Source organism: Crotalus tigris, unplaced genomic scaffold (assembly GCF_016545835.1).
Source record: "Crotalus tigris isolate CLP2741 ecotype Arizona unplaced genomic scaffold, ASM1654583v1 scf7180000021252.422678, whole genome shotgun sequence".
In the NCBI taxonomy this organism is placed as follows: Eukaryota; Metazoa; Chordata; class Lepidosauria; order Squamata; family Viperidae; genus Crotalus; species Crotalus tigris.
In genome coordinates, this window is record NW_024098420.1 from 323363 (window position 1) to 347093 (window position 23731).

Below are 23731 nucleotides of genomic sequence, written 5' to 3' on the forward strand. Positions count from 1 at the left end.
TTCTTTATTGGGTTTCATCTGTCGGAACCATGACACCTTGGTCCACAGACCAGTGTCCACAGCGCCTGCATTTTCTGTGTCGTGTGAGAAAAGGACATCTTCCTTCTCCTATCCTTACCACTTTCCACAGAAGGATGATCGAGAGCATCCTGTCATACAGCATCACAGTCTGGTTTGGAAGCATCCCTGCTTCAGACAGGAAGGCGGTGCAGAGGGTGGTGAGGACGGCAGAAAAAGTTATGGGCAGTTCCTTCCCTCCCATCCAGGACATAGCACAGAAGCGCTGCTTGAGCAGGGTCCGCAGGATTATCTGGGACATGACACGTCTTCTTCACGACCTGTTTTCCTTGTTACCTTCTGGGAGGGGGGGGGGCTTCGTGGTATCCGTAGCAGAACATCCAGATTCAGCCAGAGTTTCATTCCAAACAGCATTAACCTTGTGAACTCGCAAGCTTCCTCCTTCCGTTATATATTCAAGATGGACAGTATTTAATATTTGTTATGTATATGTAGGGGTACAGGTCTATACATATGTTGTATATAGTATGTTTAGGTGTGTGTCATGTATGTGTTTGACTTTGAGAGCGGGCAACTAAATTTCATTTTTGATGTGTGCTGTTGTGCCCACAGTAAAAAAAAATGACAATAAAGGTTATCTTATCTCAGTGGTTCTCAACCTTTTTAATGCTGCGACCCCCAACCGGTCGTAAGTCAAGGACTACCCAACCAGTCGTAAGTTAAGGACTACCCAACCGGTCGTAAGTCGAGGACTTTCCCTGCCTGGGAGCCGCCGCGCATGCGTGGTGCTGCCCCTTGCGCCAGCCAAGGCGTAGCTGGCAAGGGGCAGCAAGGGCGCAGGGTGACCACCGGCTGGGCCACCAGCTGGCCCAGCCCAAGGGAGGTAAGGCACCCGCCGGGCCCCATGCGTGCCAGCAACCCTCCCTGCGCCTGCCGGCCTCCCATCTCCCACCCCTGGCCCTCTTTTACTTACATTTTTAGTAGCTGCTCAGCAGGGAGGGGTGGAAGCTTCCAGACAGCTCGCCTTCGCTGCAGACAACTTGCAGCACCGTTTGCAGTCTGGGGCTTTTGGCGGGCTCAGCAGGGCAGAGACAGCCTGGACAATTCCTATTGGCTTTTGAAAGCCAATAGAATTAGACTCTATTCAAGAGAGTCTATTCTATTGGCTTTCAAAAGCCAATAGAATAAAAGGGAGTAGCACAGCTAAGGAAAAGGGGAAAAAAATAGAGGACTGCGTTGTTTGGCGACCCCTGTGAAATGGTCGTTCGACCCCAAATGGGGTCGCGACCCACAGGTTGAGAACCGCTGTCTTGTCTTATCCTATCCTATCCTATCCTATCCTATCCTATCCTATCCTATCCTATCCTATCCTATCCTATCCTATCTTAGGAACTGGGCCATGCAAGCTGCAGGCGAGTGCACAAGCGTGCGAAGCTGCATTTGCACAAGTGGCAGGCGTGTGAAACCATCCCCGCCACCCTGCTGCCGGCGGTCCACAGAGCTGGAATGTTTTGGGGACCACTGAAATAAAACCACACTCCACAAACGCTCTGTCCAATCAATTATTATAACGTCAGAATTGACATATACCAAAAAAGATATAAATTAAATGCTTTTACAGAAGGCACATCGGTGGCTGTGTTTTTAACAAAGGAGTCCTGTTCGTGTCCTCTCGTCACAAAACGTACGGCGCCACGGATCCGTGGCCATTGTGACACCTTAGGACCTCTTTCTTGTTCGGTCCAGCTGCTCTGTGGTAGTGGCCTTCACGAATGGTCCTCAGACACCGGATGTTCTTGCCCAAGGCCACGCTTTTGATGGAAGGCAAGTATCTCAACATGGGTTTGGAGAAAGCGGTGGCCACCCCCGTCCCTGACAGGTTGAGCTCTTGCAAAGAACTCAAGCTGTAAAAAACCTTGGGGTTCAAGGATTTAATGTTGGGGTTATTAGATAAGTCCAGCACTTGGAGAGCAGACAGGTCCTTGAAGCCAAAAGGCAAAATGTTGACAAGATGGTGAATTCCACTTAGTGACAAGTGGGTTAGCCCTTTCAGCCCCAAGAAGGCATCTTTCTTAACGACGGAGACCGGGTTTCCATCCAGGTTTAAGTAGCGAAGGGGGATCCCTTGAAGATCTGGAATGCTGGTTAATTGGTTCCCCGCGAGATTTAAGCTCTGAATGTTAGGAACGGTTTTATCCGGTTCTCTGGACACCCGGCTGATTAAGTTGTTGGAAAGGTCAACGTTGATGGGTTTCCCTTGACCTTTGAAGGCAAAGACGTTCAGGCTGATCTGCAAGAGGTGGTTGCTGCTGAGGTCCACGTCTCCCAGAGGTGACTGAGAAAAGCAGTCCTCGGGGATGGCCCCCAAAGAGTTATGACTCAGATCCAAAGACTCAAGGTACCGGAGTCTGGAGAAGGTGGCGGGGATGACCTGGGAGATTTTATTGTAGCTCAAGTCAAGGCCCACCAGGGTGGTGTAACCAGGCCCGGTTAACATGGACTGGTTGATGGCTTCCAGATGGTTGGAAGATAGGTCCAAATAGGTGGTGTCCAATGGAATGGGGACGGGCACTAGGTGGGATCCGATCCCACTACAGTCAACTTTGGTGAGGCTGAAGCTGTCAAACAGCCCAAAGGTCTCCACTTCGCAGTGACACCTCGGAAAGCAAGTCCTTGAGGTGCCAAAACAGGGCAGGACTAGCAGCAGGTGGAACCAAGCCAAAGAAGACATCCCGGATACCTGCAGAACAACAACAACAAAAAAAAAACAAAGACAAAAATGGAAGAAGCGGACGTGACACAGGTGAATGAAGGCAGATCCTAAAATTCTATTCAGACTCTGGGATCCCTCAGGGACCTTCTTCCCTAACAATGTTGATCCAGAACTTCTCTAGAAGGTTACATGATAGCCGTGTTCCAGTATCTCAGGGGCTGCCCCAAAGAAGAGGGAATCAAGCTATTCTCCAAAGTGCCTGAAGGCAGGACAAGAAGCAACGGATGGAAACTAATCAAGGAGAGAAGCAACCTGGAACTAAGGAGAAACTTCCTGACAGTGAGAACAATTAACCAGTGGAACCACCTGCCTCCAGAAGCAGTGAATGCTCCAACACTGGAAGTTTTAAAGAAGAGATTGGACAGCCATTTGCCTGGAATGCTATAGAGTTTCCTGCCTGAGCAGGGGGTTGGACTAGATGACCTCCAAGGTCCCTTCCAACTTTATTATTATTGATCATCGCACAGCCAGATGTTCAGACTGGATTTGGCATTTTGTCTACCAATAATAATAATAATAATAATAATAATAATAATAATAATAATTGGCAGTGCCTGGATAATAATAATAATAATAATAATAATAATAATAATAATAATAGTAGTAGTAATAATAATAATAATAATAATAATAATAATAATAATAATAATAATAATAATAATAAAATTAAAAATACCATCAAACATCCAGATCTGCCTATCCCAGGTCCTGGGTAAGGACTCGATAGGTAGACAAAATGCCAAATCCAGTCTGAACATCTGGCTGACTGTGCGATGATCCATAATAATAATAATTATTATTATTATATTATAATAATAATAATACCATCAAACATCCACATTATTATTATTATTATTTAGGTTGGGAGATGCTAGCCTACAGGTCTTTCGGTCAGCCAAATACAACGGCTGCACGGGTAGTCCTTGACTCACGACCACAATGAGCTTCAAATTTCTGTCGCTAAGCAAGGCGGTGGTTAAATGAATTCTGGCCAGTTTTACGACTTGTCTCACCACAATTGTGTCGAGCGAATCGCTGCAGTCGTTCAATTAGTCACCTGGTCGTTAAGCGAATCTGGCTTCCCCCCCCCCATTGACTTTGCTTGTCAGAAGGCTGCAAAAGGGGATCACATGACTCCAGGTCATCGCAACCGTCCTAAATAGGAGCGTCTGAATCAGTGGTTCTCAACCTGTGGGTCGGGACCCCATCTGGGGTCGAACGACCATTTCACGGGGGTCGCCAAACAACGCAGTCCGCCATTTTTTTCCCCCTTTTCCTTAGCTGTGCTGCTCCCTTTTATTCTATTGGCTTTTGAAAGCCAATAGAATAGACTCTCTTGAATAGAGTCTAATTCTATTGGCTTTCAAAGGCCAATAGGAATTGTCCAGGCTGTCTCTGCCCTGCTGAGCCCGCCAAAAGTCCCATTCTGCAAACGGTGCTGCACCCGTTGAGTAGTCCTCGACTTACGACCGGTTGAGTAGTCCTCGACTTACGACCGGTTGGGGGGTCTCGGCAATAAAAAGGTTGAGAACCACTGCTTTAAAAGCTGGCTGGCATGTTTCAAACACTGAAAGAACTCCAGGGTGGATTTATAGAAATGGCCCTTTCAAACGGGAACAAGAAAGTGAGACCAGCAGTGGCAGCTGAAGACAAGGGAGGTGACAGTAGGAATAAATTATATACAGTAGCCTCCCAAGATGATTAACAGCGTCTATTTTTAAACAGAAAAAGAGACGAGCCAGGCCAAGAGTGAACAAAGCAAGGCAAAGTCACTCAAAACCTCCAAACGGTGTTGCTTTTATAGCATTCCTTTATACCTTTAATGCTTCCCCCCCTTCTCCAAAATATTTGCCAAAGTTTTACAGAAACCCTGGAGATTTGCAGGTAGTTCTCGACTTAAAACCCGTCAAAGCTACAACGGCACTGAAAAAAACCCCTGACTTATGACCGTTCTTCACACGCACGGCCGTTGTAGCATCCCCCGTGGGTCACGGGATCAAAACCTTGGACGCTTGGCAACCGGCTCATATTTATGACGGTCGCCGGGTCCCAGAGTCACGTAACTATCCCCTTTGGCGAACTTCTGACAGCCCAAGTCAACAGGGGATAGCTGGATCCGCTTAAAGTGCCTTAACGGCGGTGGTGATTCACTTAAGGACGGTGACAAGGAAGCTCCTAAAATAGGGGCAGGCCTCGCTTAAGATCGGTCTCGCTGAGCGGCAGAAATTTTGAGGCGAATCACTCCAGTTGTTAAGGGAAGCATGTGGTCGTTAAGCACGTCTCGCTTCTCCCGTTGGATTTTCCTAAACCAGGGGTAGGCAACCTTAGCTCTTTTATGACTCATGGACTTCAACTCCCAGAATTCCTCAGCCAGCATGGGGGAAGTTGAAGTCCAAAAGTCATGAAGGGGCCATAGTTCCCCCATGCTGGCTCAGGAATTCTGGGAGTTGAAGTCCACAAGTCATGAAGGGGCCATAGTTCCCCCATGTTGACTCAGGAATTCTGGGAGTTGAAGTCCGCAAGTCATGAAGGGACCATAGTTCCCCCATGCTGACAGAGGAATTCTGAGAATTGAAGTCCACAAGTCATGAAGGAGCCATAGTTTCCCCATGCTGGCTCAGGAATTCTGGGAGTTGAAGTCCACAAGTCATGAAGGGACCATAGTTGCCCATGCTGGCTCAGGAATTCTGGGAGTTGAAGTCCACAAGTCATGAAGGAGCCATAGTTCCCCATACTGGCTCAGGAATTCTGGGAATTGAAGTCCACAAGTCATGAAGGAGCCATAGTTCCCTCATGCTGGCTCAGGAATTCTGGGAGTTGAAATCCACAAGTCATGAAGGGACCATAGTTCCCCCCATGCTGGCTGAGGAATTCTGGGAGTTGAAGTCCGCGAGTCATAAAAGAGCCAAGGTTGCCTACCCCTGTCCTAAACAGAAGCCAGCTAGGAAGGTCATCAATGGGGATCACACAACCACCGCAACTGTCATAAATAACATGCCAATTTGCTCAGGCGCCCAAGTTCTGATCAGCTGGGAGTTTAGATGGGGTTTCTCAACCTGGGCACCTTCGAGACTTGTGGACTTCAATTCCCAGAATTCCACAGCCCATCAGCGCTGAAATCTGCTTTCTTACCATTGTCCAGGTTGAGACACACTGATTTAGACAAGGCTAAACTGCATGGATCAACAATGCTATTCCAGAGTGATCAGCAGTCCCTCAACTAGGAACAAAAGAGCAGACATTTGCTTTCTGGGTTGAAACTGGAGAAGCGTCACCCTACCCTGACTCCATTTCTCTGTCTCCCAGACACTCCCTCCTTCTCTTTCTCTCTTTCTCTCCCCTTCTCCTCCCTCTCTCTCCTTCTCTTTCCTTCTCTTTTTCTCTCTCCTCTTTCTCTCTTTCTGTCTTTTGCTCTCCACATCTCTTTCTCTCCTTCTCTTTCCTGTTTTCTCTCTTCTTTCTCTCTTGCTCTCCCATCTCTCTCCTTCATTTTCTCTCTCGCTTTCCCATCTCTCGCTCCTTTTCTCTCTCCTTCTTTCTCTCTCTCCTCTCCTGTTTTCTCTCTCCTTCATTCTATCTCTTCTTTCTTCTCCTTCTTTGTCTTTCTCTCCTTCTTTCCTGCTCTTTTTCTCTCTCCTCTTTCTCTCTTTCACTCTCCCATCTCTCTCTGTTTTCTCTCCTTTCTTTCTCCTTCTCTCTTTCTCCTCTCTCCTGCTCTTTTCTCTCCTCTTTCTCTTTCACTCTCCCATCTCTCTCTCCTTCTATCTCTCTTTCTCTCCTCTTTCCTTTGTTTTCTCTCCTGCTTTCTGTCTCTTCTTTCTCCTCTTTCTTTGTCTCTTTCTCTTTCCCTCTTTTTCTATCTCCTTCTCTCTCCTCTTTTCTCTCTCCCTTTTCTCTCTCTCTCTTTCTCTCTCTCTCTCCTCTTCTATCTCTCTCTCTCTCTCCTTCTCTCTCTCTCTCTCCTCTTTCCCTCTCTTTCTCTCTCCTCCATCCCTGCAAATTGGGAAGCAAAAACCAAACCAAACCAGCAGCTTGCAAGTTTAGGCTTGCAAGGGCTTGAGGAAAAACCCGGGGATTGGGGAAAATGAAATGAAAAACTGGCATGGATTTTCCAGAAGCTTGCTAACAACAGAACAGGTTGCTACTTTTCATCCTAATAGGTTAATACTTAATTAACGCATTAATACAGTGCCAGTTTTGATCACCACAATGTAAAAAAAGATGTTGAGACTCTAGAAAGAGTACAGAGAAGAGCAACAAAGATGATTAGGGGACTGGAGGCCAAAGCATATAAGGCAGCGGTTCTCAACCTGTGGGTCGGGACCCCATTTGGGGTCGAACGACCATTTCACGGGGGTCGCCAAACGCAGTCCGCCATTTCCCCCCCCTTTTCCTTAGCGGTGCTACTCCCTTTTATTCTATTGGCTTTTGAAAGCCAATAGAATAGACTCTCTTAAATAGAGTCTAATTCTATTGGCTTTCAAAAGCCAATAGGAATTGTCCAGGCTGTCTCTGCCCTGCTGAGCCCGCCAAAAGTCCAAGTCTGCAAACGGTGCTGCACCAGTTGAATATTCCTCGACTTACGACCGGTTGAGTAGTCCTCGGCTTATGACCGGTTGGGGGTCGCGGCATTAAAAAGGTTGAGAACCATTGATATAAGGAAAGGCTGCTGGAATTGGGTATATCTAGTTTAATGAAGAGAAGGACGAGGGGGGACATGATAGCAGTCTTCCAGTATCTCAGGGGCTGCCCCAAAGAAGAGGCAGTCAAGCTATTCTCCAAGGCGCCTGAAGGTAGGACAAGAAGCAACGGGTGGAAACTAATCAAGGAGAGAAGCAACCTGAGAACTAAGGAGAAATTTTCTGGCATGGAGAATAATTAACCAGTGGAACAACCTGCCTCCAGAAGTTGCAGGTGCTCCATCACTGGAGATTTTCAAGAAGAGATTGGACAGCCCTTTCTCTGGAATAATATAGGATCTCCTGCTTGAGCAGTGGGTTGGATTAGATGACCTCCAAAGTCCCTTCCAAATTTGATATTCTACATGACTCTCCGTCCTCCAGGTCAGGGTTGTCCCAAAGGGGCTTTTTCACGGGGCAACTGGACTTCCTTGTTTTTCTTTGAAGACGTTTCGCTTCTCATCCCAAGAAGCTTCTTCAGTTCTGACTGGATGGTGGGAAATGGTTTTTTGCACTGTCAGGAACCTGAGTGGCGCAGTGATTAGAATGCAGCATTGCAACCAAAGTCAGCCCACAGCGTGGCAAAACACACACAACTGTCTCCCTTGGCAACACAAATTTGGGGCTGAATTCTGGTTGTACGTCAAGGAGTCCCTGTAGTCTTCCGACATAGGCAGGGAAGCCGGCTGGCTGACTTCGGGCCAGTCACCAGGAGACGGTGAGTTCTAGTCCTGCCTTAGGTATGGAAGCCAGCTGGGTGACTTTGGGCCAGTTATTAGGAGATGGTGAGTTCTAGTTTTGCCTTAGGCATGGAAGCCTGCTGGGTGACTTTGGGCCAGTTACCAGGAGATGGTGAGTTCTAGTTTTGCCTTTAGCACGGAAGCCTGCTGGGTGACTTTGGGCCAGTCACCAGGAGACGGTGAGTTCTAGTCCTGCCTTTAGCATGGAAGCCAGCTGGGTGACTTTGGGCCAGTTACTAGGAGACGGTGAGTTCTAGTTTTGCCTTAGGCATGGAAGCCAGCTGGGTGACTTTGGGCCAGTTACTAGGAGATGGTGAGTTCTAGTTTTGCCTTAGGCATGGAAGCCAGCTGGGTGACTTTGGGCCAGTTACTAGGAGATGGTGAGTTCTAGTTTTGCCTTTAGCACGGAAGCCTGCTGGGTGACTTTGGGCCAGTCACCAGGAGACGGTGAGTTCTAGTTTTGCCTTTGGCACGGAAGCCAGCTGGGTGACTTTGGGCCAGTCACCAGGAGACGGTGAGTTCTAGTCCTGCCTTTAGCACGGAAGCCAGCTGGGTGACTTTGGGCAAGTCAGTTCCTCTAATCCCAGCCCACCTCACAGGGGGGTTGTTCTGGAGTTAATAGGAGGAGTCAGGTATCCTGTGTATTTCTCCAGCTTGAGTGACTTGTACAAATCATAAAGGCAGGATGCAAATAAATAAAATAAAAATAAATAAGGTGTGTGTCTCTGTGAATTCCCCTGTTGTGGCTTCTGATGAAAGAGAAAACGGTTGTGTTGCAAAAGGTGAAGCAAACAGGAGTCAGCCAAGCAGCGGTTCGCTGTGAAAAGTGCTCCTGCATTGTGGTGTAAGCAAAGACTTTCCAGCCATGGCTGCCGTACAACAGCCACACCTCAGCCCCACCTTGGCCGTTGCACAAAACTCACTGAGCCTTTAAGCCAGCAAATTGCAAACCGCTGGATCCAGCCGGATTTCCCACTGGCAGTTGATGCCAGGAAGGGAACCAATCCTTAATTGAAAAGGGGCCATCCTTCTGTTGATATTCTTGCCTTTTGATTTGGCAATTTAGAGGAGAAGAAGGAGCAGGAGCAGGAGCAGGAGGAGGAGAAGAAGAAGAAGAAGAAGAAGAAGAAGAAGAAGAAGAAGAAGAAGAAGAAGAAGAAGAAGAAGAAGAAGAAGAAGAAGAAGAGGAGGAGGAGGGCAGGAGTGGGGGAAGGAGGAGTAGGGATAGGAGGAGAGGATGAGGGATGGAGGAGGTGAGGAGGAGGGTAGGAGAGAGAGGAGAAGAAGACGAAGAAGAAGAATAAGAAGAAGAAGAAGAAGAAGAAGAAAAGAAAAGAAGAAGAAGAAAGAGAAGAAGAAGAAGAGAAAGAAGAAGAAGAAGAAAAGAAGAAGAGAAAAGAGAAGAAGAAAAATTGAAGCAGGACAAGAACAACGGGTGGAAACTAATCTAGGAGTAGAGAAGCAACCTAGAACTAAGGGATAAACTTACTGACCGTGAGAACAATTAATCAGTGGAACAACCTGCCTCCCGAAGCGGTGAATGCTCCAACACTGAAAGAGTTGTTAGAATAGACTGGACAGCCATTTGTCCAAAATGATATAGGGTTTCCTGCCTGAGCAGGGGGTTGGACTAGATGACCTCCAAGGTCCCTTCCAACTTTACTACTATTACTATTACGGAGAAGAAGAAGAAGAAGGAGGAGGAGGAGGAGGAGGAGGAGGAGGAGGAGGAGGAGGAGGAGGAGGAGGAGGAAGGAGGAAGAAAATTGGACAAAGAGATTCCAGTTGAGCCTCAGCCAGGTTCAAATGGGAAGGAAGGTTACCTACATTGTATTGACTTTTTCATTCCCTGCAATAAATATAATAATAATAATAGTAGTAGTAGTAGTAGTAGTAGTAGTAGTAGTAGTAGTAGTAGTAGTAGTAGTAGTAGTATCTGAAGGACAATGATGAAGAGGTACTGAAATTAGTATATCAGGAAGGCTTACTGACTACTGGAGAGACCAAACTGGCCTACAAGAAAGACCAAATGAAGAACAGAATAGAGGCATGGGAAGACAAAGCACTACATGGCCAGTACATTAAAAAAAATGGCTGGGAAAGCAGATAATAAAAAGACCTGGCAATGGCTAAGAGCAGGAAAATTGAAGAAAGAGACCGAGGGACTAATTCTGGCTGCACAAGACCAAGCCTTAAAGACAAATGCATACAAAGTCAAAATTGAGAAGACAGCAACAGACAGTAAGTGCCGCCTATGCAAAGAAGCTGAAGAAACAGTGGACCACTTGGTAAGCTGCTGCAAGAAGATCGCACAGACTGACTACAAGCAAAGTAGCAACAATGGTGCATTGGAAGATCTGCAAGAAATATCATTTGCCTGCAAGCAAGAACTGGTGGGATCATAAAATAAAGAAAGTCATAGAAAATGATAAAGTTAAACTGCTCTGGGACTTCAGAATTCAAGCACCTGCAACATAACACCCCAGACTTAACAATTGTCGATAAGAAAGACAAAAAAGTCTGGATAGTGGATGTGGCAGTGCCTGGAGACAGCAGAATAGACGAGAAAGAACTGGAGAAGATAACAAAATACATACAAATAGAAATAGAAAGACTGTGGCAAAGGCAAGCAAGGGTAGTAGTAATAGGTGCCTTGGGTGCAATCCGAAAACAACTGGAGCACCACTTGAACACCGTCATCGGCATTGACAAATTCGCCATCAGTCAGTTGCAAAAGGCGGCCTTACTAGGAACTGCTTCCATCCTGCGATGAGATCTGTGATGCCATCAAACATCCACATCTGCCTATCCCAGGTCCTTGGGAAGGACTCGATAGGTAGATAAAAATGCCAAATCCAGTCTGAACATCTGGCTGACTGTGCGATGATCAATAATAATAATAATAAAGTTGGAAGGGACCTTGGAGGTCATCTAGTCCAACCCCCTGCTCAGGCAGGAAATCCTATACCGTTCCAGGCAAATGGCTGTCCAGTCTCTTCTGAAAAACTTCCAGTGTTGGAGCATTTACTGCTTCTGGAGGCAGGCTGTTCCACTGATTAATTGTTCTCACTGTCAGGAAGTTTCTCCTTAGTTCTAGGTTGCTTCTCTCCTTGGTTAGTTTCTGTCTGTTGCTTCTTGTCCTGCCTTCAGGCACTTTGGAGAATAGCTTGATTGATTGCTTTCTCGAAGATAATCAAATCCAGCTCGCCAGTACAGCTGATCCTCGACTTACACCCGTTCATTCAGGGATCAAAGTTACGACACTGGAAAAAGGGACTTAACGACTGCTTTTCACCCTTACGACCCGGTGGTCGATCACATGATCAAAATTCAGGAAATATGTATTTTCAGTGAGGTGTATACAGGCAGTCCTCAACTTACAACCATAACTGAGCCCAAAATCTTTGTTCCTACGTGAGACGTGCATTAAGGGAGTTTTGCCCCGCTTTGCAACATTTCATGCCATATGTGTTAAGTGAATCACTGCAGTTGTTAAGTGAATGACACGGTCGTTAAGCGAATCTGGCTTCCCCCCGTTGACTTTGCTTGCTTGCAAAAGGGGATCACGTGATCCCCCAGGGACGCTGCAACCGCCATAAATACGTGTCAGTCGCCAAGCGTCTGAATTTTGATCACGTGACCAAGGGGATGCTGCAATCTTTTAAGTGTGAAAAACGGTCGCAAGTCACTCTTTCCTGCCCCGTTGTAACTTTGAACGGTCACTAAATGAAAGTCAAGGACTTCCTGTATTTGCCATTTAGGTGTTGTTTGTGTGTGTGTGTGTGTTTTTTTTACAGCCCTGGAGGCTGGCCGGGGAGGCTTCCGGCAGTTGGAGATTAGGAAATTGGTGGTGTGTTGCTTGAGAGATTTAGCACCTGTCTAAGGGGGGGGGGGCAACCCAAGCAACTAACACGGTTGGTGTTTCATCAGACTTAAACCGACTTTTTTCCCCCCTCCCTCCCCTTTGGGAAGTTGCTGGCAGGAAGCGTTTTGTAATCCCTTCAAAACTTTGTGCCAAAGTTAGATTCAAGACAGGCTCACTGCCTGGAGCAAAGATGCAGCCGCACCGCCGTTGTGAGGGGCCGACGCAAGAATACTGAGAAAAGATTTAAACATTTGCCTTGCTTTTCCCACCAAATGCCTGTCTCTCCCTGCACCGGACGTGTGAACCTTCCCGAGAGATTAAAACGATATTTTTCTAGCTTGGTTCATGCATCGTACTGTTGAACGAAAAAGATTCAGAACGAAGTAGATAGGTAGGTAGGTAGGTAGGTAGATAAATAGAAAGATAGATAGATAGATAGATAGATAGACAGACAGACAGATAGACAGACAGACAGAGATATAGATATCTAGAGATGATAGATAGATAGATAGATAGATAGATAGATAGATAGATAGATAGATAGATAGATAGATAGATAGCTATGATAGACAGATAGATAGAGAGACAGACAGACAGATAGATGGATGTAGGTAGGTAGGTAGGTAAATAGATATATGTAGGTAGGTAGATAGATATATGTAGGAAGGTAGGTAGGTAGGTAGGTAGGTAGGTAGAGGTAGGTAGGTAGATAGATAGATACATAGATGTAGGTAGGTAGGTAGAGGTAGGTAGGTAGGTCGGATCGATAGATAGATAGATGATTTTCCTCAGCCAGAGTTGAAGTCCACGTCATAAAAGGGCCAAATTTGAAGACCTCTGTGCTAAACAGCTGTAATAATAATAATAATAATAATAATTATTATTATTATTATTGATCATCGCACAGTCAGCCAGATGTTCAGACTGGATCTGGCATTTTGTCTACCTATCGAGTCCTTACCCAGGACCTGGGATAGGCAGATGTGGATGTTTGATGGTATTACAGGTATATCGTCGCAGGATGGAAGCAGTTCCTAGTAAGGCCGCCTTTTGCAATTGACTGATGGCGAATTTGTCAATGCCGATGATGGTGTTCAAGTGGTGCTCCAGCTGTTTTGGGATTGCACCCAAGGTGCCTATGACTATTGGTTTGTTGTTGTTGTTGTTGTTGTTATTATTATTATTAAATCCAACTGTAATTTCCTGCATTTCCTCAATTGCCAGATCCTGATCTGCTCAAGTCAGACTGGGCAATTGAGGAAGTCTGCAGGCAATTACAGTTGGATATTATTTTAATGATAATGATAATCAGAGCTTTTTTTCTCATAGAACGCCTAGAACGGAGTTCCGGCACCTTTTTTGGATGGAACCTTGTAGGGTAGGCAAGGCGGGTTGTATGACGTGTGTGAGTTCTGGCACTTTTTTTTTTTTTTTAAGAAAAAAAGCACTGATGATAATGATGATAATAACAATAACAATGAAAGAAGAAAGAAGGAAGGAAGGAAGAAAGAAGAAGAAGAAGAAGAAGAAGAAGAAGAAGAAGAAGAAGAAGAAGAAGAAGAAGAAGAAGAAGAAGAAGAAGAAGAAGAAGAAGAAGAAGAAGAAGAAGAAGACGAAGAAGAAGAAGAAGAAGAAGAAGAAGAAGAAGAAGAAGAAGAAGAAGAAGAAGAAGAAGAAGAAGAAGAAGAAGAAGAAGAAGAAGAAGAAGAAGAAGAAGAAGAAGAAGAAGAAGAAGAAGAAGAAGAAGAAGAAGAAGAGTGATGAGAACTGGGTTATTGAAAATAATAATTAAAAAAAATGCTTAAATCATCCAGTAGGATTTTTTTTTTAACGTTTATGTTCACCCACTCTGCACAAAAACACACGGGCAAGCGCGCACAGACACACACACACACACACCCTTTAACTTATTTTAAAGTGGAGAAGTTCCCAGATTATTTCACTTTTATCCAAAACTTGGCAAGGGGCTGCCTTGCCAGATGCTGCCTCTCCCTTCCCCCCCTCCCCGGCCGCTCATTGCCGGGAGAGGCTGGAAGCCAAAGCACAAGGCATATTTGTTTTAAAACCTCTCCCGAATTCCCTTCCTCCCCGCTGGCTTTGCAACGCACTTAAGGAAGAGGGGGAAGAAAACCAACGGAGCAGCTAAAGGAGAAAGGGAAAAGTTCTGGGGGGGGGGGAATAATTCAGAGAACCAGGATCCCAAGGTCTTCAGAACAGAATAACAGAGTTGGAAGGGACCTTGGAGGTCATCTAGTCCAACCCCCTGCTCAGGCAGGAGACTCTATACCAGGGGTAGGCAACCTTGGCTCTTTTATGACTCGTGGACTTCAACTCCCAGAATTCCTGAGCCAGCCATGCTGAGGGAAAATGGAGAGGTTTCTATGCTGAGCCATGCTGGCTGAGGAATTCTGGGACTTGAAGTCCACAAGTCATGAAGGGGCCATAGTTCCCCCATGCTGGCTCAGGAATGCAGTTAATCCCAGTGGGGGCCATAGTTTTCTCCTGGGCTAATTCTGGGAGTTGAAGTCCACAAGTCATGAAGGGAAACAAGTTTCTCCCTCATGCTGGCCTCAGAATTCTGGGAGTGAAGATCCACGGTCATAAAAGACAAAGGTTGCCTACCCTGCCTATACCATTTGGGACAAATGGCTGTTAGAGTCCACGATGTCATTTAAAGCCAAGGTTTACCCATTCACCCCATTTTGGACAAATGTTCTGTTCAGATATCTTTTAAACCACTTCCAGTGTTGAGCTCACCACTTCTGAGCAGGTTGTCCTCTGGTTAATTGTTCTCACTGTCAGGAAGTTGTTCTAGGTTGCTTTCTCTCCCTTGATGAGTTTCCATCCGTTGCTTCTTCTCCTGTCCTCCGGCGCTTTGGAGACTAGCTTGACTGCCTCTTTTTTGGGCAGCCTCCGAACACTGCTATCATGTCACCCCTCGTCCTTCTCTTCATTAAGCTAGACATTCCCAATTCCTGCAACCTGTTCTTCAAAAGTGGAATTAGCTGACCGCAAACCAAGGTTATCGTGTTTGATTGCATTCATTTTACTGTGCTGATGCTGTAGCTAAGAGTGCCCAACAGACTTACTCAGGGGTTCATCTAACCAGGTTTAACTTAACTGATCTAATTTACGGTCTCCCATGATGTCCTGGCCCATAAACCCATGCCACTGCCTGGATAAGCCAAATAGATGGACCAAAACAACAATTTATTTGTTTGAGGTTTTGTGCTGGCCGGTTTTATCACTTCACATGTTCTACTCCTTCTGTGTGGCTGTGAAAGTTGGACCATAAGAAAGGCTGGGCGCCAAAGAATGGAGGCCTTTGAACTCAGGTGCTGGAGAAGACTCCCGTGAGTCCCCTAGACTGCAAGGCGATCAAACCGGTCAGTCCTAGAGGAGATCAACCTCAACTGCTCTTTAGAAGGCCAGATCCTGAAGTTGAAACTCAAATACTTTGGCCACCTAATGAGAAGGAAGGACTCACTGGAGAAGGGCCTAAGGCTGGGAAAGATGGAGGGCAAGAGAAGAAGGGGACAACAGAGAATGAGGGGGCTGGATGGAGTCACTGAAGATGGTAGAGGACAGGAAGGCCTGGAGGAACGTTGTCCAGGGGGGTCGCAATGGGTTGGACACGACTTCGAAACTAACAACAACAAAGAGAAGGACGAGGGGGGACATGATAGCAGTCTTCCAATATCTCAGGGGCTACCCCAAAGAAGAGGGAGTCAAGCTATTTTCCAAAGCGCCTGAAAGCAGGACAAGAAGCAACGGGTGGAAACTAATCAAGGAGAGAAGCAACCTGGAACTAAGGAGAAACTTCCTCACAGTTGGAACAATTAACCAGTGGAACAACCTGCCTCCAGAAGCGGTGAATGCTCCAACACTGGGAGTTTTTAAGAAGAGACTGGACAGCCATTTGTCCGAATTAATATACGGTTTCCTGCCTGAGCAGGGGTTGGACTAGATGACCTCCAAGGTCCCCTCCAACATTATTATTATTATTATTATTATTATGCCACAGAGTTGCTTTAATTGACTCTGAATAAAATAGGATTCCAGCTGTATACAGGACATCCTCGACTTACAATCACAACTGGACCCCCAAATTCTGTTGCTAAGCGAGACAGTTGTTAAGTGAGTTTTGCCCCATTTTTCAACAGCGCTTAAATGAATCGCTGCAGTTGTTAAGTCGGTCACACGGTTGTTAAATGAATCTGGCTTTTCCCCCTGTTGACTTTGCTTGTCAGCAGGTCGCCAAAGGGGATCGCGTGACCTTGGACACTGCAACCGTCGCAAGTACATGCCAGTTGCCGAGCCTCCGAATTTTGATCACGTGACCCCTTGGGGAATATTGCAACGGTCAAAAGTGTGAAAAACAAGTCATAAGTCCCTTTTTTTTCAGCAAATAGTCACTAAACAAGTGGATGTAAATCGTACAACTTGCAAATTTTCCAGTCAACACAGCCACAGCAGTGTAGGAGGTTGAGCCTTGCTGGCCTCAACGGGAAGAGTTTTGGCGGTCCACAGAACCGGTTCCTTTCCAACCAAACCCAATTTTTTTCCTCTCTTTCCTGCCTTGATCTTCACAAACCTTTCACTGTTCAGCTTTTGTCTTTCGTCCCCAGCGTTGTACGTCGCCCAAAACCAAGCTTGGCTTAACGGTGACATCTAAACCACTTGCTAAGCCCCAGACCACGCTGTGCAAACCACCATAGCTTAAAGCAAGATCGGTTACGCTTCAATGATAGGTTAAGCCCCGAGCACGGCTGTATTTATTGCACCGGTCAAATAAGGACAGGGTGCCCTTCCCCGACAATATAGACCAGTGGTTCTCAACCTGTGGGTTGGGACCCCATTTGGGGTCGAACGACCATTTCATGGAGGTCGCCAAACAACGCAGTCCGCCATTTTTCCCCCCTTTTCCTTAGCTGTGCTACTCCCTTTTATTCTATTGGCTTTTGAAAGCCAATAGAAGAGACTCTCTTGAATAGAGTCTAATTCTATTGGCTTTCAAAAGCCAGTAGGAATTGTCCAGGCTGTCTCTGCCCTGCTGAGCCCGCCAAAAGTCCCATTCTGCAAACGGTGCTGCACCCGTTGAGTAGTCCTTGACTTACGATCGGTTGAGTAGTCCTCGACTTACGACCGGTTGGGGGTCGCGGCATTAAAAAGGTTGAGAACCACTGATATAGACTGTCTGAATCTTCCCTGAATGGTATGGAAGAAATCAAAAGGTTTTCCAAAGTCTTGTGCGTCCTGGTGACTAAGGACATTGTGGGGAAAAAAATGAGGCAAAGTTCCCCAAATGTTTTCGGCTTGCAAATGCTGGGCGTTGATACTAGCTTTCAATTAATTAGATTTTTATCTCATCTTTATTATTTTATAATTAAGACAAGGCACCAAACATAGCTAATATTTAAGAGCTGTACAGCCTGGCCCAAAATCACCCAAGTGGCTTTCCTGCCTATGGCGGAACTAGAACTCACCATCTCCTGGTGATTGGCCCAAAGTTAACCAGCCAGCTTTCATGGCTAAAGTGGGACTAGAACTCACTGTCCCCTGGTGATTAGGGCTACCTTCCAGGGGGCCAAGAGACAGTGAAGGACAGATAGTTTGGTGAGGAGAAAGAACTAGGAGCCTCATTCTCAGAGACTATCAATAGTGATGTAAATCAGGGGTAGGCAACCTTGGCTCTTTTATGACTTGTGGACTTCCCAGAATTCCTGAGGCAGCCATGCTGAGGGGAAAGGGAGAGGTTTCCAAACTGAGCCATGCTGCCTCAGGAATTCTGGGAGTTGAATTCCACGAGTCATGAAGGGGCCATGGTTCCCCCATGTTGTCTCAGGAATTCTGGGAGTTGAAGTCCTCAAGTCATGAAGGGGCCATAGTTCCCCCATGCTGGCTGAGGAATTCTGGGAGTTGAAGTCCACGAGTCATGAAGGGGCCTTAGTTCCCCCATGCTGGCTGAGGAATTCTGGGAGTTGAAGTCCACGAGTCATGAAGGGGCCATAGTTCCCTCATGCTGGCTCAGGAATTCTGGGAGTTGAAGTCCACGTGTCATAAAAGAGCCAAGGTTGGCTTAGTGCTTTGTCTATTGTTCAATACAGGATGCTGTGGGTCTCTCCATTCAGTGGCCAGGCAAAGCATGCTGGGACCTAAGACAAGCACTCTGCTTTGATTTAAAAGCCGCTTTCCCTGAGAAAAGCATGAAGGATGCGCTACAAAATTTACATTTCGGTGTTCCAAGCCATCCTCGACAAACTGAGTCCAAAGTGTCTGTCGCTAGGCGAAACTTTCATTATGTGAATTTTGCCGCATTTTACGACCTCTGTTGCCACACGTCTTAAGCGAATCGCTACAGCTGTTAAGACACACAGTTGTGAAGTGAACCCAGCTTCCCTGTGGACTTTGCTTGTCACAGGCAGTTGCCAAAGGCGATTTGCACGACAATGCCACCGTCATAAATACGAGACAGTGGACGTTGTAATTTTGAACGGTCACTAAGAGGACTGCTGTATGTCGGGGACTTCCTGTACAGCATCTGCGAAACTGCTTTCTTGCACTGCCTTTTTTTTTTTCTCCTGCCTGCTAGATTTCTAGCAAATCCCGATTAGGTTTAAAGTGCTAAATTAGTAGGAGAAGGTTCCTGCTATTTTCATCCACGAGACGCACGGCGGTTGAAAGCATTACTCACTCCCACAGTCTGGAACCCGGGTTCATCAGGACGTGACTAATCAGCATTATATGTTACGGATTCTGCTTTTCAAGCAGGTTTCTTTTAAAAAAATTACAATGTTTTTTTTTACTTTGCTAAGAGAACAAGCTTTCTTTCCCTGGAGAAATAAAATTTTAAGCTTGGCCCTTTTGCGTGATTTGTCCACTTAAAGTTTGGGAAGGCACCCATGCCAGTGTTTGCGGGCTTGTGCCCTTCAGGACAATATTAATTCAGATTTCACAACTGGGCTTTATCACAGGGGTCCCCAACCCCCGGTCCGTGGACCGGTAGCGGGCCGCAGCATGCCAGCAACCGGTCTGCATCAACAAACAAAGCCCCATCCACGAGATGTAGGCAGCACACAAAACCACGCAACCTCTGGTTCACGGAAAAACCTCTATCCACTGAACCAGTCCCTGGTGTCCAAAAGGTTGGGGACCTCTGCCTTATCAGATCAGTTCTTCTCATCGTTAAGGTTCCGCTTACAAGAAGTCCGCGTCTTACTATTGGTCTAGTAACCATTACAGGTTCCGATGACACTGGGAAGAAAAGGGATTTGTGAGCGTTTTTCACACAACTGTTGCAGCATCCCTGTGGCCGCCTGATCAAAATTCAGACACTTAGTACCTGACTCATATTTATGACAGTTGCAGTGTCCCAGGGTCACGTGATCCCCTTTGGCGACCTTCTGAGAAGCAAAGTCAGTGGGAAAGCCGGAATCACTTAACAACTGCGTTATTAACAACAGAGTGAAAACTCGTAAAATGGGGCAAAAGTCACTTAAAATTGTCTCGCTTAGCAACAGACATTTCGGACTCCGTTGTGATTGGAAGTCGAGGGCTACCTGTATTGCAAAGGTTACAGGATCTTCATTTTCAACATTCCGTGACAGTTTCCCAGCCTATCTTGCAATCCTTCGCTTCCTCTCCCACCCAGCAGTTGCTTACATACCTGCTGGAAGGCAAAAGAGAAGGGGAAGGGAAGGAAAAGGGAAGGGAAGGGAAGGGAAGAGAAAGCAAAGGGGAAGGGGAAAGAGAAGAGAAAGGGGAAGAGGGGAGGAAGGGAAGGAGAAGAAAGGAAAGGGAGGGCGAAGGAGAAGGGAAAGGGAGGATGAAGGAGGAGGAGGAGGAGAAGGAGGAGAAGGAGGAGAAGAAGAAGAAGAAGAAGAAGAAGAAGAAGAAGAAGAAGAAGAAGAAGAAGAAGAAGAAGAAGAAGAAGAAGAACTGGAGGAGGAGGAGGAGGAGAAGAAGAAGAAGAAGAAGAAGAAGAAGAAGAAGAAGAAGAAGAAGAAGAAGAAGAAGAAGAAGAAGAAGAAGAAGAAGAATAAGAAGAAGAAGAAGAAGAAGAAGAAGAATAAGAAGAAGAAGAAGAAGAAGAAGAAGAAGAAGAAGAGAAAGAAGAAGAAGAAGAAGAAGAAGAAGAAGAAGAAGAAGGAGGAGGAGAAAGGAGGAGGAGGAGAAAGAAGAAGAAGAAGAAGAAGAAGAAGAAGAAGAAGAAGAAGAAGAAGAAGAAGAAGAAGAAGAAGAAGAAGAAGAAGAAGAAGAAGAAGAAGAAGAAGAAGAAGAAGAAGAAGAAGAACTGGAGAAGGAGAAGGACAAGGAGAAGGAGAGATTTACAATGTTCTCTGCCAGATTCCCACAAGGAAACTCACTGGGGAAGCCAGCAGGAAGTCGAAAGTCTACTCCCATTGCTTTTCTGCTCCCTTTGATCATTTCCGTGTCTCTGAAACGATGACACCCCCCCATTGGGCAAAACTTGTCTACTAGTAAACAAAATTAAGGTGGGGTCTGTTTGCCTTTCTGTCTCAGTTTTACACGTCATCATTCTAGCCCAGAACATCTCCATAATCCACATGGAGAACTCCAGTTGCCAAGCAAAAAAATAATACAGAATAATAACAAAGTCTCACGGGATGGCTGTGTTAGTTGGGGATGTGGACAACGCCCTGTAACACAACCCAGGCTGAAGGAAGAGGAACCCGCAACACGTACTTGCTCAGCTTGTACACACCCCGGTCTGCAAGGCTGACACATCAGAAAATGTTGCTTGCGAAGCAAGACTCCGTGGTTTAATTTTACCCAAACACGCCTAACGGATCAGACCCTTCCATTGAAATGGCAAAAAGTCGCAGCACTCTGCAACGTCCTGAGAGTACAGGTGGTCCTCGACTTACGGCCACAAATTTCTGTTGCTAAGAAGACGTTGGGCGAGTGGGTTTTGCCCCGTTTCACGACCTTTCTTGCTTGCGAAGTGAATTGCGGCGGTTTTTCAATCGGTGACACAGTCGTGAAATGAACCCGGCTTCCCCCGTTGGCTTTGCTGGTCAGAAGGTCACAAAAGGAGATCCCGCGGACCACCCACCCTCATTAAGTACCTGCCAGTTGCCGAGCCTTCAGATTTTGATCATGTAACCCACAGAGATGCTGCAACAGTCATTCAGCGTGAGAAACGGTCCTAAACCACTTCAAATGGTTGCTAAATGGATTGTAAGTTGTAAGTCCAGGACCCCTGGTATACGGAGTGCAAGTCCTGAAGGATCCCAGAAAGTCCCATCTGTGCCATCAGCAAGGATTCCCAACTTCAAATGTCCCAATGCCCCATCATTTTAGGACAAAGTTCAACAAGATATCTTAGGCGCTGACGACGTTACATGGTTTGGTCATGAAACGTCTGCAAGAAAACCACCAAGCTCAGAGAGCACCAAGGACCCCTTATTATTATTATTATTGTTGTTGTTGTTGTTGTTATATTATTATTATGGATCATCGCACAGTCAGCCAGATGTTCAGACTGGATTTGGCATTTTGTCTACCTATCGAGTCCTTACCCAGGACCTGGGATAGGCAGATGTGGATGTTTGATGGTATTACAGATATCGTCGCAGGATGGAAGCAGTTCCTAGTAAGGCCGCCTTTTGCAATTGACTAATAGCAATTTGTCAATGCCAATGGTGTTCAAGTGGTGCTCCAGTTGTTTTGGGATTGCACCCAAGGAGCCTATGACTATTGGTACTACCCTTGCTTGCTTTTGCCACAGTCTTTCTATTTCTATTTGTAGGTCTTTGTATTTTGTTATCTTCTCCAGTTCTTTCTCTTCTATTCTGCTATCTCCAGGCACTGCCACGTCCACTATCCAGACTTTTTTGTCTTTCTTATCGACAATTGTTAAGTCTGGGGTGTTATGTTGCAGGTGCTTGTCTGTTTGAATTCTGAAGTCCCAGAGCAGTTTAATTTTATCATTTTCTATGACTTTCTCTATTTTATGATCCCACCAGTTTTGCTTACAGGCAAATGATATTTTTTGCAGATCTTCCAATGCACCATTGTTGCTACTTTGTCATGCCGCTGCTTGTAGTCAGTCTGTGCAATCTTCTTGCAACAGCTTACCAGGTGGTCCACTGTTTCTTCAGCTTCTTTGCATAGGCGGCACTTACTGTCTGTTGCTGTCTTCTCAATTTTGACTTTATATGCATTTGTCCTTAAGGCTTGGTCTTGTGCAGCCAGAATTAGTCCCTCGGTCTCTTTCTTCAATTTTCCTGCTCTTAGCCATTGCCAGGTTTTATTATTATCTGCTTTCCCAGCTATTTTTTTAATGTATTGGCCATGTAGTGCTTTGTCTTCCCATGCCTCTATTCTGTTCTTCATTTGGTCTTTCTTGTAGGCCAGTTTGGTCTCTCCAGTAGTTAGTAAACCTTCCTGATATACTAATTTCAGTGCATCTTCATCATTGTTCTTCAGATATTCTTCCAAAGCCATTTTTTCTTCTTCAACCATCTGATGTACTTGTAGCATTCCACGCCCACCTATTTGCCTTGGTAGATAAAGTCTATCAATGTCACTGCGTGGATGAAGGGCATGATTCATTGTCATTATTTTTCTGGTCTGCCTATCCATTGCTTTTAGTTCTGCTTGAGTCCAGTCCACTATTCCAGCTGTGTACCTAATGACTGGGATTGCCCAGGTGTTGATTGCCTTTATGGTATTTCCTCCATTGAGTTTGGACTTTAAGATCTTCTTCACTCTCTTGATGTATTCACCTCTAATCTTTTTCTTGACTTCAGTGTGCTTGATGTTGTCAGCTTGAAGGATACCCAAGTATTTGTAGTACTCTTCCTCATCCAGACTCTTAATGTTATTTTCGTGGGGCATCTTGATTCCTTCAGTTTTCACTATTTTTCCTTGTTTGATAGTAAGTGTGGCACATTTGTCCAAGCCAAACTCCATTACAATATCTTGGCTATATATACGGACAGTGTTGAGCAGCGATTCTATTTCAGATGATGTTTTTCCATACAGCTTCAGATCATCCATGTAAAGGAGGTGGGATAGTCTGGCAGATGTTTTTGATGTTTGATAGCCATGTCCTGAGTTATTCAGTATTGTTGACAGAGGAAACAGTGCAATAACAAATAGTAATGGTGATAATGAATCTCCTTGAAATATTCCTCTCTTGATATTAACCTCTCCCAGTCTCTCACCATTGATCTGCAACTGTGTCTTCCATTGTGCCATCGATCTTTGCACAAATTTTCTGATGTTTCTACTGACTCCTGTTATTTCTAGGCACTTTATTATCCAATCATGTGGCAGAGAGTCAAATGCCTTTTTGTAGTCAATCCATGCCACATTCAGGTTGGTCTTCCTTCTCTTGCAGTTTTCCAAGATCATTTTGTCTATTAGGAGTTGATCTTTTGTTCCTCTGCTATTGGGGCGGTTTCCTTTCTGCTCAGGTGGAAAGAGATTGTTTTCAACTAGATGCTGTTGTACTGCATCAGCTACCACACCAGTTAGTAATTTGAAAGTTGTTGGTAAGCAGGTAATTGGCCTGTAGTTACCTGGTGTTGCCCCTTTTGCTGGATTTTTCATTATTAGGTAGATTTTCCCAGTTGTTAGCCACTTTTCAATTTCTCCTCCTTGTAGTATATTGTTGAACTGCTTGGCA

General features: G+C 45.7%; 1 protein-coding gene across 2 annotated transcripts in view; it reads right to left on the minus strand.

Moving 5' to 3' along the window:
- Positions 1–1566: 1566 nt before the first annotated feature.
- The window catches only part of TSKU (tsukushi, small leucine rich proteoglycan), a 37887-nt gene continuing 15722 nt past the window's right edge, over positions 1567–23731 (minus strand). The window contains exons 1-2 of one of the 2 annotated variants that reach the window (XM_039369811.1): positions 5924–6172; positions 1567–2758 (exon numbers count right to left, since the gene is read on the minus strand). In XM_039369811.1, the coding sequence (XP_039225745.1) occupies positions 1694–2758; positions 5924–5926 (1068 nt within the window). In that variant the 5' untranslated portion in view covers positions 5927–6172 and the 3' untranslated portion in view covers positions 1567–1693. Of the gene's footprint in view, positions 2759–5923; positions 6173–23731 lie in introns of those variants that run through there. The other variant, XM_039369812.1, reaches the window with a different exon arrangement.